General features: G+C 41.9%; 1 protein-coding gene across 1 annotated transcript; it reads right to left on the reverse strand.

The window, feature by feature from the left end:
- Nucleotides 1–18: 18 nt before the first annotated feature.
- On the reverse strand, nucleotides 19–13656 carry acsl4a (acyl-CoA synthetase long chain family member 4a). The gene is made up of 15 exons (XM_056284432.1): nucleotides 13587–13656; nucleotides 10412–11016; nucleotides 10139–10316; nucleotides 9941–10050; nucleotides 8918–9056; nucleotides 8526–8676; nucleotides 5609–5732; nucleotides 5377–5448; nucleotides 5110–5249; nucleotides 4408–4580; nucleotides 4220–4294; nucleotides 3940–4128; nucleotides 3665–3779; nucleotides 3126–3283; nucleotides 19–2775 (listed from the first exon to the last, which is right to left on the reverse strand). The coding sequence occupies exons 2-15, from the start codon at nucleotides 10766–10768 to the stop codon at nucleotides 2618–2620; spliced, it is 2139 nt and encodes a 712-aa protein (XP_056140407.1). The 5' UTR covers nucleotides 10769–11016; nucleotides 13587–13656; the 3' UTR covers nucleotides 19–2617.
- Between the last annotated feature and the right edge of the window lie 1332 nt (nucleotides 13657–14988).

Consider the following 14988-nt stretch of genomic DNA (forward strand, 5'->3'; position numbering starts at 1 on the left):
CATTTATTCACCACAAACGCAACAAACAAACAAAGCAAGTGGTCTTAATGATGGAATAAATATTTTCAGTATCGCAGAAGAACGTTGTAAAATGACTGCCAAAGTCCATGTTCTCAAAGTTTTGATAAAATAACTGCCAAAGAAAATAACAAAAACATTCCCATATTATAGTGAAAACATTTTGACGGAACATTTCAAACAAAATTGTTGAGGTAAAATATGCACTGTGTTACAGTATGCCAGTTATCACTATAGGTTTTGGTTAAAAGCATCTTAAGAGTTCAGCATGCTTGCCCAAATAAATATTAAGGTGCACACAGGAGGACAGGAGTTTGGCAATGTGCTTTCTATATAAATATACCACTCGACCGTTTCATATACTAAAACATTTGCTATTTTAATCTTCCTGAGTCATGTATGTGTCTACACATTTGGTCAGACAGTCCCAATGCATTTTGACAAAAAATAAAGCATATAAAATAATCACGGTAGACCAGGATAGCATAGTAACAGTATGGCGAGACAAATAGTCCTAATTAGTGGCCCATCACCATCTCACACCTTCCTAACATACAGCGAGTGAGCGAACTCTTAGCGGTTGGAGTGCGAAAAATTGTCCAGATATATAGGAGTGATGTCACAGGCGAGGAGGGGGTGATTTTTTTTTTGGCACCGCTTGTAAAGTTTATTCATAACTAACGTGATTTTAAGTTTTAATTATTTCCTCAGTCATTTAATTTCTGTAATTAAATGACATTTAAACGTGTTAATTGAGCTGTAAGCTGAATATAACTACGGTGACGTAGCAGATCAATTCTTGACATTTCTCCCCAATTTTATAAAAATCGGGTTTCATGGGTTGGAAATGGCTCAACACGCCATCTACTGTTTTAAATCTCAGCCCTGAACCTTACAAGGCCAATGCTGACGTACAGTCGACCGGTTGGGACTTACTACATCATGGGAAGAAAAAAAAAAGTTAGTGCCCCTTATGCACAGGTTGGGCTGGGGGCTTGAGTGTGAGTCTGTGAAACCGCGCTCATTTTCAAGTATAATCATTGTTTAGAGGGGTTTACTTGCTAACCTTGCGGCTTTATTACATTTTCTACCAACCTTTTGAACTTCTCTCAATTTACAGTTATATTATTTCATCATTCTCAATTTTGGTGCAATGGTTCGGGGACTTGTGCTTTTGACGGCTGTAGAGGCACCACTGGACAACTGGGTTGGTCGGGCTGGGGAAGCAGTTGCCCCTATGCCCGCCTCTCCACCGCCGGAAAGCCATGGCCCGTCCAGAGGGGACTCCTTCTGTCTGCATCGCATCCACGTCACGGTGGTCGGGGCATAGCGGACGGTGGACTGGTGGAGGGGACTCGGTACAGCGATGTGTGAAGGCGAGCTGGCAAAGCGCTGGGTCCGTCTCATGGATCTCTGCAGCTATTCCTGCCTCACACATCCACGCACCCCACCCCGCCCCCGCTCTCAGCCCCTTGCCCACTTTTTAGCATTTTGTCAAAATTATGCAGTTGGAGGAGTTGGGCTCAGACCGGGGGAGAAGTTACACTTTCATTATTGGCTGGTGTTACGGCTGACTGGAGAGGAAATGGAAACATCAAAGAAGTCGGCGTCAATTTTGACCAATGACAATAGGCTGGAGGTGGAACAAGTGCGTGAAACTTCACACTGGGATGGGCAACATGATCCAGAAAGGGCCGATGTGGGTGCAGGTCTTTGTTCCAACCAAGCCGTTACAAACCCGATTCTATTAGTCAACCAAAAGTCTTTGCCAAGGACCTTGATTTGTAGACTCAGGTGTGTAACTGCTGGGTTAGAACAAAGACCTGCACCCACACCGGCCCTTTCTGGGTCATGTTGCCCATCCCTTCCAGGGCGAGTGATTTTTCAAATTTGCTGGTGCACGGAACAGGTTAGGACAACTTCACTGGGGAAAACAATCTGATGTTTGCTTTTTCGCATCGCGTCCAGTTAGGAACCGGTGTCATGGTCAACGTTTCTCTAGAACACCTGGTAAACATTACTGGCAGTTTAGCCATCCATGTAATAAATCACTGCAACATTTGCCTTTTGATCTAGGTGCCTCCCACTTCTGCTTGACTGCTGTGCAGACTGAAGGCACAGTAACATCACTACTCCTAAACCTCAATAAAAAGCAACATAGGCCTCTTATTTAAACACATTATGTAGGCCTCTTATTTAAACATTATATAACTGTTAAAGTTTTAACGGAACCAGTAACAACAATGCATTAATATCACACAGACGAAACCGATACTTGGAATATCAGTTACAAAACGGGTACAAAGATTTATGTGGATGGCAGTTAAGCGCTGTTATGGTCTGATCATTTTTTAATAAATAAGAGATGCCCTCCGGGTGCAACTCTGACAATCAATACTGTTTTTTTAAGCACAAGAATGAAAAGAACAGTTTAGCCAACAACTACAACTTTACAGCTTCAGCTTGTGTTCAAATGGTTTTCATTTGTATGCTTGGGGGACACAAAGCTCAAAAACTCATATGGAAACCTGAAACATTATTTACACAAACACAGATGAATTCTAGCAAAAAGGGAACTCTGTGGGGGAGGTTTTCGAGTTTATTTACCCCCATACATTCTCTCAATGTGGTGGAGATAGTGATTCTTAAGCTCTTTCCTCTTCAGCTTGAAAGCATCGGTGACCAGACCTGTTTCAGGGGTCCACGGCTCTGAGCTCAGATGCACCTTCATGGGGATCTCAAAACGTTGGAGTTTAACTACAGATAAAAAGGGGGGAAATGAAGAGAGATCAGTGATGATCACCCACATCAACCCAAACACAATTCATGATTCTGCCTCTCCAAGACCAAAAGTCAACAGCCTTCTGCCATCAGGACCCCTGTGCCCTGGAACAACCTGCCTTTGGAGCTTAGGCTAGCAGAATCATTTAAAGCATTTTTTTATTTTTACTACAATAGGAATCATTAACACTGCTGCTGTTACTATTATTAAATTATAACTAAAATTACAACAATTAGCAGTTACTGGGATGTGAAAAACAGAGACCTCTGAATAGATGTGATTATTAACATAGCCATATTACAGTATCATGACATAAGTCCCTTACTGGTAGCCGCAACTTGCTTGATCGCCCTTAAAACCTCTCTTTCCATATCAGGGTGGGTACAGATCTCCTCCCATGTTCCTTCTATGCCTCTCTGTTTGGCCAGTTCTGTTAGCTTCTTTTGATTGGGCACCACAAAGCTGATAATGTAGTTCTGCTCGCTGCAAGGACAGACAGAGTGTTGACTTTAACTAGAGTTCACAGTTAAAAGTCAGATGCACAATCTACAGTCCATGAGGGAGTGTAGCCTTGATCCTGGAGTTGAAGGAAGCAGGCTTATGATATTTTATGATGGTCACTCGTTCAAATCAGCAGACTGTTTGGAATAATGTAGGTAGTAAAAAGCATATCACATGTTGCAGTTGAGCAAGGTACTTTATTCCTCTACTGCAGCAGCACAGCTGCTCCAAGGGCAAAACTCAGGTGATAATTGTGTATAGCAGTGTAAGAATACACAGCTTTTGAAGAAAACACACAGCTAGGTCCACTTCCTCTAAATAAACCACTTTCTCTAAATAAACAAATAAACAAAGCTGACTTACCTGTTTGCATAAGCGCAGATGTTATCTATAAGGGAGCAGTTCTTCAGTGCAGATTCCACTTTCCCTAGGGACACATACTCCCCTGCCTGCAGTTTGACCAAGTCTTTCTTACGGTCTAAATGAGAAACCCAAATACAAAGTCATGTTGGCGGTATGAAATTAAGTGCAAATGAGCAAATTGACTCAAGTACGAAAGCACTCAAAAAATGCTATGAGATAAAGAATGAATGAAGGGCCCTTCATAATCAGCATCAGATGACCCAAGTCACACATACCTACTATTTGTAGACAGCCATCAGGATGGATCTCTCCCACATCCCCAGTGCAAAACCACCGCTGACCTTTGTCATCAACAAAGAAGTCCTGATCATTGCTCTCACTCCTGTAGTAACCCATGGTTACGTTGGGACCACCAATCAAGATCTCCCCTCTTGGGTGAGGCTTATCCTCGTTTGTGTAGCCACCTAAAAAGATGCAGACCTGTATCATCAAATGATCTGTCCAGTAATGCAAAATACTGGAAGTTTGTGTTAAACATAAGTTTCCCTTCCATACCTTCAACCCAGTCCCTGAGTCTGATCTCACAACAAATTAGAGGAGCTCCAACACGACCAGTGCTGATGTCCGCAACTGTAAATCAAGACACATGAACTTAACTGAAATGTAACTAAGGACCATGTCCTTACTAACCACTTTTTGTTCCCCCTCTCCACTCCTCCTTCTTGGTTTGAACTTCCTCTTACCCTCTGTAATGGTGCCTGCTCCACAGGTCTCAGTTAGGCCATAGCCTTGGCCAACAGGACAACAGAAACATATATTCATGAATCTCTGAGTGGCTGAGGACAGAGGAGCCCCTCCTGACAACATCATTCTCACCCGCCCTCCCAGCAGACCTCGCACCTTCTGGAATAGCAGCCTGTAGAGACAAACGGGTATCAGAGGCCTACAAAGCAGTTGGCTTTTTATGCGACTTGTGTGTAGAACATATCATGGAGGATATATCCATGTTGCATTTACACTTGTTATCAAAAATGTGTCTCTGGTAACCAAGAAAAGAGCAAATCCGATTGCACTTGAGCGTTTTCCTATGCAGCAGGAGCATTACCTGGAAACAGCAGAAATGACTAATTTGTAAACCATTTATACCTCCTTAGGTAGCTTAAGCAATCAGATTACAACCTGTTCCCAATTTACTGTAAGTGCGTTTTCAGCAGGATTTATCTGTGACTAAGTGAAATCTGATAACCATCTAATCATTCATGGTACATTCTCATGCCAGGTTTAAACGGGATGTGACTGACTGAAGAATTAGAACACTGAAGACTTGGATCCCGTTTAGTTTTATAAGGTTATATGTTTTCCTGACGTGTGCTTGATTTTATGGGAAACAACATAATTGTTCTATACTCCATGGCACTATATAGGTAGACTGAGCAGGCTCTTACCTATTGCAGAGTGGTGCGTCATAGCCCCTCTTAATCTGCTCCAGTTTATAGTTGTAGCCGAGTGTAAACAGCGTTCTCTGAATGTAATTCATCTCCTGCACTTTGCTCATCACATTCTTGTTGATACGGTCCATGATTTCCTGGCAAAAAAAACGGTGGTATGTCACATGTACAGAGCCAAATGGTCAAACCACAAAAGCAGGGAAGGTAAGAGTGAAAGACTGATTTAATGAAGGAGTGAATGACAAGCAAAAGAAGGTTACTTACTGGTACAGCTGCCATCAGGGTAGGTTTAAGTACAGAGCAGTCCCCTTTACTTCCTTTTTTTATCTTGGTGGACTAGAGTAAAAGATGGGGGGGAAAAGAGTTGCAGACAATCATAACCCCTAAACTGCAATACAGATTAAGCTGATGGTGCTATGTGCAAGTAGCACTCAGTGCAATTAATAACAAACAGTATTATGCCCCTCTGGTACACCAATCTAGTGGTTGGGGATACCTGGTCTGATAGTGTCTGAGGTGAGGAGTAACCGATCCGACAGCCATATGTCACACAGGAGATCTCCGCTGTCATTTCCAGAACATGAGCCAGGGGCAGGTAAGCTATGTAAGTGTCCTTTTGCCTGGTGGAACACAAGAGCAGGTAAGAAAATGAAGTTAAGGTGCAGAAATCTCATCTTCTGTCATACTGTGTGTGCACCAGGGTTTAACCTAGTCTTTTTTTTCCCAGCTGGGGCACCAAGAAGACCCAAACTGGAGGTCAGCACAATGCGAAAGAGGTACCTTTAATTTGGTCTGGACTAACCAATGTGAGACACTCCTACAGTGTTCTGATCGGTGCCAACCAAATCTAGCTGGACCTTTTCCAACCAGATTCGGTCCAGCCCTTTCCTCTTCAAGCCCATTGTGTTTCAGATTTCAACATCCAACTAAAGAGATGATAAACTTTTAAACATCCATCCATCCACTATCCAAACCACTTATCCTGCTCTCAGGGTTGCGGGGATGCTGGAGCCTATCCCAGCAGTCATTGGGCGGCAGGTGGGAAGACATGCTGGACAGGCCGCCAGTAGCAAAAATATAATCACAAAATTTTTTTTCTGTTGCCATTCTTTAATATCCATTAGGTTAAATAGTAATAATAGTATTCAGACCAAGGTCGTCATTTTGATGGTTTTGGATTTTCAAAGTTTAATAACTGCAAAAAAAAAAAAGAAAAAGAAGATAGACCTGCCGCTCTGTGAATGCTCCTAAAATTGCATATATTTGCATTAAAATTAGTTTTAGATCAACCGCAAAAAAAATTATGATAAGATCTACCTAAAATGACCACAAGCTGTCAAAAAGGCCGCTCGTAATTTGTGCGTGATCATGCGCGCCATGTCACTATTTACGACGTGTGTTGGTCGCATCATTTCCTTCGTGAAGTTCATTGATCTGTCCTAGAAACACACTAGCGTTCTCCAGTGCACAGAAATAGTCTAAACGTGGTTTTTGATTATTGCCAATATGTCTGGTTACAGACGCACCATGACTACCACCGCGGTGTTGCTGTATTTACAGGCGTTGGACAGCGGCCATTTTAAATTGTTTGAAAAATAGTATTAAATTTGTTAAAATGTGAATTTTGGTGTCAAACATTTCTTAACAAACATATTAACATATGCAATGCATTAATATCTCAACTGAATATTTATCTTGACAACCGTGATCTTGACAAACCGTGGTTCTAGTAGTTTTTAAGTTCTGGTCGTTGTTTGGGACTGTTTCAATATTTATTTTCAGTTCGTTTTTTACATTTCATGTTTTATATGCCTTATTAGATTAGCAATACGCGTTTTCCATTTGGTTTTTCAGGTAATATTTTCCACTTTTTCAATTTTGCTATTCAAGTTGGACCATGTCTCTCTGAAGTTTCAATTGTTTGAAAAATAGAATTATAGTTGTTAAAATTTTAATTTTGGTGTTAAGTCATTTGAATTTCCCCACAGACATACTAACATATGCAATGCATTAATATCTCAATTGGGTATTTATCTTGACAGAATATGGAGTTTAAAAACCGGTCATCATTTTGACAGCCCATGATCATTTTAGGTAGGAGTGAAATCCCGTTCGTTCTAGTGTTAAGAAATAAATAGATATCACTGTTTATATTCCAAAATTGTTCATTTTGTTTGAGCATAGCATAGGCAGTCACAAATTGTACACAAAATATAGCCTACAAATGAAAGAAACATTTAGGCTACAACTTTGATAAGAATGAATTACCAAACCGAATGGCTCACCCATCAACGCAAACCAACACAGCACTTTTTTTTTTTTTTTGTATTTCCTCCCCAATTATACTTGGCCAACTACCCCACTCTTCTGAGCCATCCCAGTCGCTGCTCCACCCCCTCTGCTGATCCGGGGAGGGCTGCAGACTACCACATGCCTCCTCCAATACATGTGGAGTTGCCAGCCACTTCTTTTCCCCTGACAGTGGAGAGTATCACCAGGGGGATGTAGCCTATGGGAGGATAACGCTATTCCCCACAGTTTCCCCTCCCCCCTGAGCAGACGCCCCGACCGACCAGGAGACACACACATCCGGTTTCCCACCCACAGACACGGCCAATTGTGTCTGTAGGGATGCCCGACCAAGCCAGAGGTAACACGGGGATTTGAACTGGCGATCCCTGTGTTGGTAGGCAATGGAATAGGCTGCCACGCCACTTAGACACCTCAACATGGCACTTGTTTCAACTACAAAATGACAGGCTACTGAAAACAAAGTGGCACTCTGCTTCACATGGGCAGTGGTGGGCCTAATGCTACCTGTTGTCCAAATAGGCCTGTTATTTTTTTCTATTAAAGTGCACTTTCATAGCTAACTGATTCTCTGCAGTTAGCCGGTTCCTTTAGGGTCACTATTTACAAAAGTTGCGGTTTAAAGAAATGTGGGGGCTTTGTTTCAATAAACAAATTACTTTTCAGCATTTGCATACAACACACACTCACACACGCAGACTAAAGGGGGCAGATTTGGACCTACAGTTCACTCATTTCACAACTCAGTTTCACACAAACCTGTTCATAGAGGGGAGGGCAGCATGAGGGGGTAAAATTTCCCCAGTTCCCACAAAAAAAAATTCCTGGAAAAGGGAATGCATGCATTCTGGCAAAAAATCCCGGGTTTTACTGGGATCACAATTCCCAGGAATCAACCCAGTTTTAATTATCTTATGAAAGCGCCAATTGTCATCCCCAAAACATTGTCACATTATGTATTCAGTCACACAGTGATATCTGATTCGGTCGTTATCACCCTACCCTACACAGAAGTCGAGAGAAGGAAGCAAATAGTGTGTTGTAATACAAGTTAGCCCTGTACATGCAAAATTAAAGGCATTGTTATCACTGCTGAGTCTCACCCTAGTCCAGGGATGCGTTCACACTGGCCGGTCATACCAGCAATTAGATTACTGTGAACGATCATGACTCCTTTGGGTCTGCCTGTGGAACCACTGGTGTACATAACCACGGCCAAGTCTGAAGGTTGAGGCCTCACCACTGGCCTGTTCGCTGGAAGACAGACGGTAATTGTTTAAGCAGTCCTGACACGTTATTCTTTTGCAAGTGTACTCTAATTTTGTTTCAGTTAACAAGCTTCTGTATTAAGCCACACAGTGAGGTATATGGAAATGTGAGCAAAAGAAAATATGCATAGAAAAAACAAAATCATAAACAAGTCTGGCATAAATCAAATGAAATGCTTCCGTATCACAGAAAAACAACCAAGCTCACCATACAAAGCAATACTTACAGTTTTCAGGCAGTGCCCCAAGTTCTCGGACAGCCTGCATGCTGTGAATGGAGAGTCCTGCTGGGTAGCCTTCTATGCTCCCTTTTTTCTGGTCCACAAAAATCACGTGCTTCAATTTTGGGATCTGCTGAAGCACACTCTGGACAAAGACAAAGAAAGTGGAACTGATGTCACAGCAAGACATACATCAAATGATCAACTGTTAAAAGACACCGGAAGGTTTCGCAAGTCAGCACACAGATATAACACAGTATATTTTTTTAAAATCTGTATCAGTAAGGCCTAGAAGTTGGAGATTACATCCTCTATTTGGCAGACTTGATCTAGCCCAAAATAATGGCACAGATATGCCCTGTTAAAGAGCTCTAGAGCAAAACAATATATAGGGTCCAAATAAGTTCACTGTTCTGTAGATGACCCTGGGGGGAAGCAAAGAGAACTTCTGAACGGATATCAACTAAGTATCACGTTAAAATTATATTTTTCTTCAGTTTCAGTCTTCTCTAGCCATGGGGAGTGCAATTAGTTAGACAAGGCAAAAAGCATAATGGATGACGTCCGACATTATCTTATATCTAGGGTTTTTTGAAATATAGATTATACACATTAGCCTTTGGGCATGTCAAGACTTTCCTTTATAAAAAGAAAAAAAAAACAACAACAAAGAGTAGCCTCTTTTACTCCCCACCAAAACAGCACTGTCTTGGAAATTAATCTGCAACACAGATGCTTGAACAACAAAGAAACTATCTTTTCCTATTCAGATAAATCTTAGTGGATGCTACACTGCCAGTTCCAGGAAATTTGCATTCACTTGCTTACCCAATGAGCTTTGCAGGAATTTGAAGCAATATGCACAGTGCTCAAATGCTTGCAGTTAGCAAGTTACTCTGAACCTTAATGAGTTTTCCGTTTTTCATTTATTTTTAATTTAAAAAAATTAAAAATTCAGTTTCCAATGTGCTGCACTAATTAGGTGATTTAGCAGGACAACCATTTTAAGCTGCAAAGGCATTAGCTGACCTTAAGTTTAGTCTCGAGCAGTTCTTTGCTGGTGATGAGATGTGTGACTCCTGCCTCGTTCAGCCCAAATGCCACTGCCTCCTCTCCCAGTGTGGCATAGAATGTCACCACTGCAGAATAAAATAATGAAAATGAGTGAGTTAAAACAGTAGGTAGTGGCATAATTGTCACCTGAACAATACAGCAGAACATCCTTACATGGGAAGTTGTGTCTGAAGCAGGTCTGGGCTGTAATCATCCACTCTGCTCTCGTCTCACAGAAGATGGCCAAAGTACTTTTAGGCTGTTGACCAAGAGCTGCCAGACCATTACCAAACTCACTGACAATAGCGTCCACCTCCCGGTAGGACAGCCAATGATACTCCCCCAGGATCAACTAGCAGGAAGAAGAGTCAGTTGCTAAAATTAGACTTTTGCCTGACATTCAATGATAAATCCTTGATCAATATCATGAAACATAAAAATGTATACCTTTTTGAATACTTTACCACTGGGTTGGGTCTCATTCTCTTCACTCAGTATATCTCTTGTGCCAAGACATGGTGACTGCCCAAAGCGTTGCACAGCGTGATCAAATAGCTTATCCAGAGTGTCCTTGCCTGGGAAGTCTTCCTTGGCCAGATAGTCAAAGTGGTCAACAGAGCGGTAGGACCCCTCTGTACTGCCGGAGGTGGAGCGGGCCTTGAGCCGCTGAGACAGGGTCTTCTTTTGCCCAGCATTGGTGATGTAGTACCAGGGAAGGAACGAGAGGACGGAATATACCCATATCAAAAGGTGCAGTGGGAAAAGGAGGATGCATTGGAGGGCAGAGTCTGATTGAAGACCCATAATGGTCACTGGACGGCTTTGTGTGGAGGGAAAGTGGAAAGTGTGCAATAAGGGATCAGTTTAGTTTTGGATGAGAGTTGAGTTTTGGTAGGAAGTTGCGGACTGTGAGAGGAGGTTTGTCAAAGGGTAAAACTGATGCAGAGCAAAGTCTTCAGCCAACAGGACTGCAAGAGTTCAAAAACCCGTAATAAGCCAGCTTTAAAGCTGGGACGAAGATATCTTGTTCACTAGTTCCCCAAAAGTCAGACCTAAAGTTGGAAAGAGGAGAAAATCATAAGAGGACTCTTAACATCAGAAAAATAAACAAGGAGAGGAGGGATTGCTTTTCGTTAGATAACTTTTTATTACATTTGTCTCAATGCAGAATCAGTCACATGCCAACAACATTTAAGAGGAAGTGGTATGTCTAGCTCCTCATTTTCCTCAAAAGCAGCACCCAAACAAAACACAATTGTGAACTGAAAAATGCACGACCCAAAAAAGTTAAAGGGCAATATCTCTCTCACCTTGGGTTTAAATCTGTTTTAGAAAGTAATTCAAACCAATCTCAAGATGTTCACTTACTCAGGACTGCACTGACAATGCCAGCAAAGATCTTTATTCAGTATTTCCCCATAGCTTGAAGGATTCACCAGTCTATCAGTATACCACATACTCTATGTTTGCAAGTCTTCGATACAGTATTATATCCTCAGCTAAATGGGGTGTATCTCAAGAATGCAAATGACCTTGCTTGCGTCCTTAAGTAATCCCTTATATGCAAAGGCTAAATCAAAAAATGAAAATGCCTATTCTCATTTCAGCACTAGAGGACGGTATGAGATTAGGCTGAAAGGGTCAGGGTGATATGGGTAGTGTTTTGAGATACAACAACGGTGATCAAACAGCATGATCACATGTTGGCGTTGTTCCCAAAACACCATAATTAATGTTACTCCAGGACCATAACTGCAACGGACCAATCACGTTGTTGTGATGTTGTGCCTTTGCGATTGGGGAAAAAGACCAGAAAAATACCAAAGCTAACTCAACATAACCTCAACCTAACCTAAATCTAACACTTACCTTAACCTAACAGTAACTGATAGCTAACCCACACTAACCCAGAACCTAGTCCCACAACTGTCTTTTTCCTCGGAGTTGCAAAGGCACGACAGCACAACAACGTGATTAGTCAAATGACGGTCCTCAAGTAACATTAATTAAGATGTTGTAGAACCAACACAGCAATATCAGATACACTGACTAAAACAGCCACTGGCCACAACCCTGTTAGTTAAACTGGAGAGGATCAAGACACAGAAAACCAATGACATCACTCATCAGACTCACCCCACTCAGTGGTCTGGGAGAGGCAACTCGAGGGCAAACTGCTCTTAACCTAATAGTGCATGGTGACAATGTCACTGAAATTACATGGGTCCCCTTATTGTATTTTAACTGGTTCAAAACATCAGAGCAAAATTAAACCCCAGAAGTCACAGAACAGGCAGAAAACTGGAAAAATCACACAACAGATTGAAAAATAACTAAAACTTAAGAGCTGTCCTTGAGGGACCAACAGCAAACGAAACTGATCTAGCATTCATATTCAGTACATCTAGGATACAAAATGAGCATGAATGTTGTAAAAAGACTACATACAAAAGCAGTAATGTGCTTCAGATTGGAAAGATGCACAATCTTTATGGCATTTCGGGAAGACCAAAAGGAATATGTATCTCAGCTTTATCAGGTCATCTGTCAGCTATATCTGAGAGTCGCCAGAAGTCCTTTTATTGAGATTTAAATGCTATACTATAGGTTTTTAAAATACTATAAAAATGAAGAAAGCAAATGAAGAATGAATGGGGAGGTCGATTTTGTGGCCCAAGGGAAGTTTTGTTCGAGCTTTTGGGCTTAATGTGATGTCTATTTCAATGTAGCACTTGAGAGCTGTAAACAGAAAACATACTCATCTCTATGAAACTGCAGCGTAAAGCTCTGCTTGGTGAATGCATGGCTGGGGACGACTGAAGAAACTAGCGAGACAAGGATGCCACGCAACTTGAATGGTTTGAACGCATTGCAATGGACTCATTTGCAAAAAAACCCCAAAAAACAAAACAGTCAATTTCCCTGGTGCAGAGAAAATTGTCTAGTAGAGCAGGTTTGAAAACGTTGATATGAAAATGATCCTCCGTTGGAAGATCCATGGGGGGGGGCATCCTTGCCATCAGTGCTGAAGTTCAGTCAAATATTTTAATTTCTGCGTACGCTTGCCACAATAAACTGCCTTTACCATGACTACATTAGGTAGCCATTTTGGATGGATGTACCAACGGAGGATAGTGTGGTACACAACTAGGAGGTTCCTTGATTTCCACCGCAATCCGTGTACGCTCTCGTCTCTCTTCTCCTATGTCCGCAAATCTGGACCGATGCTCTGACAAGATGATGACAAATTAATACCGGGGGGGGGGGGTAAAAAAGGAAAAACATGTACGGATTTCGTTTCACCGAGAGGTGGAAGAGACGCTACTAGTTACCATCTTTGCTGTACAAAAAAAGATGAACACTGGCCACAACGCACACCGGGATGAGGGGATGACAAGATTGTGAAAGGATGGATGAGGCGGCCACACGTTGCTGCCGCTATCCACGTAGCAATGCTAAAACAATTGTACCACAACCACTTCAGAATTTGCCCAAAGAAACTGAACCCTTCACGCACATCAGCTAAACACCGGATCGCCGCAGTAATAAGTTATAACAGGATTACGGCGACCAACTAATGAGCGATACCCTGCTTTTGCTGGCAGGCTTCTCGCATTCTTACCTTCTACAGCCGCCCGCCGACAAACCCCGTTAGCGAGTTGACTCACTCGCCAAGGGAAAATGACCGAAAGTTACCTTTTGTCAAGCGCAAGAAACCCGGAACTATACGTCATCTGATTCCATATTTCTGGACCAATGAGCATCGTAGCAGGTTACGCTCAACTGTTGTTTTTTTTCCTCGTGATTTCGGACGTTTACAGGAAATGACGCACCCTCACTGAAATTAATATCACGTCGTTTCAATCCCTGAAACTGTGGAGAAATGGATGATTAAATGGGGGCATTTTTAGCGTATGCCGGAGGCACAGTTTTGGATGATGTGAAAGTCAAGCGTGTAGGCGTAGATAAAGGTTATGAATATGATCGCTGCCGTAAGCAACTGTGGGGGTAAAATCAATAAGGGGATTCAAACACCTGTGATGGCGGGTAATCATTCTTTCCGACAGCCTCTTTCCTTTTACAACCTTGGTATTCACTCACTTGTTATGGGCTGAGTCAAAACAGTTCTATTGATAGAACTGATACCCCGGGGTGATTTTTAAAAAGAGAGGGAAATTCAATTCAACTTAATGTCACTACACAAGCGCATACACACGAACTACAACCCAATTTGATTCATAAAAAAATAAAGTGCGCAAACATCTGCAAATATCTATCAATGCGCGAACAAATTGCAAAGAACTCAGTTGGAAATAGTGTGCCATGTTCATTACGAAATGTTGAACTCTTATTTTAGATACTACCGACACGTGGTAGTCTATGTTTATACAGTGCGGTAGTTTGCATCTGTAGACCACCGTAGGTTTTATTTGACGTGTTAACTGCTCTGCATGTGTTTTGGTTAGTGCGCATGTGCATCATGATAGGTCGTCGTATTTACAAGTCTAAAGTCGAGCGACATCAATGACAGTCGACTTTACCAGCTTACGTGGAAGTATAGAAGACAAACCATAAGGCCTGTAAAATTGCCACGTCCTTGTCTGCGTGCTAGGACAGCTGTAAACTGATCGTGTAGGTACAACAACACTTGCCTTAGTTACAAATGACTAGAAATATCTATTTTCTCGGTCGGCGTCACGACAATGTTTGGATCACAAAAGCTTTCAAAAGTGAGGTAAATTTATGACTTGACGAGTGAGCTCGAACGCAAACCGCGTTGTCTATCCATCCATCCGAACCGCTTATCCTGCTCTCAGGGTCATAACTAACAGAGACGTTAGGGGGCAGTATTGTCATATATGGTGTAAGATTAATATTGGGCTTGCATGTTTTGTAAACCGTGGAAGCCTAGGAGAAAGATAAAAAAAAGTTCCAAGTTTATTAATCCCTGTGTGAACATTAAAAAAAGAAGAAGTTACAAGTAGGAAGCATGTAACAGGCATTTGATTTCACTAAGTGTTGTT

The sequence above is a fragment of the Lampris incognitus genome, chromosome 1, assembly GCF_029633865.1.
Source record: "Lampris incognitus isolate fLamInc1 chromosome 1, fLamInc1.hap2, whole genome shotgun sequence".
NCBI classification, from domain to species: Eukaryota; Metazoa; Chordata; class Actinopteri; order Lampriformes; family Lampridae; genus Lampris; species Lampris incognitus.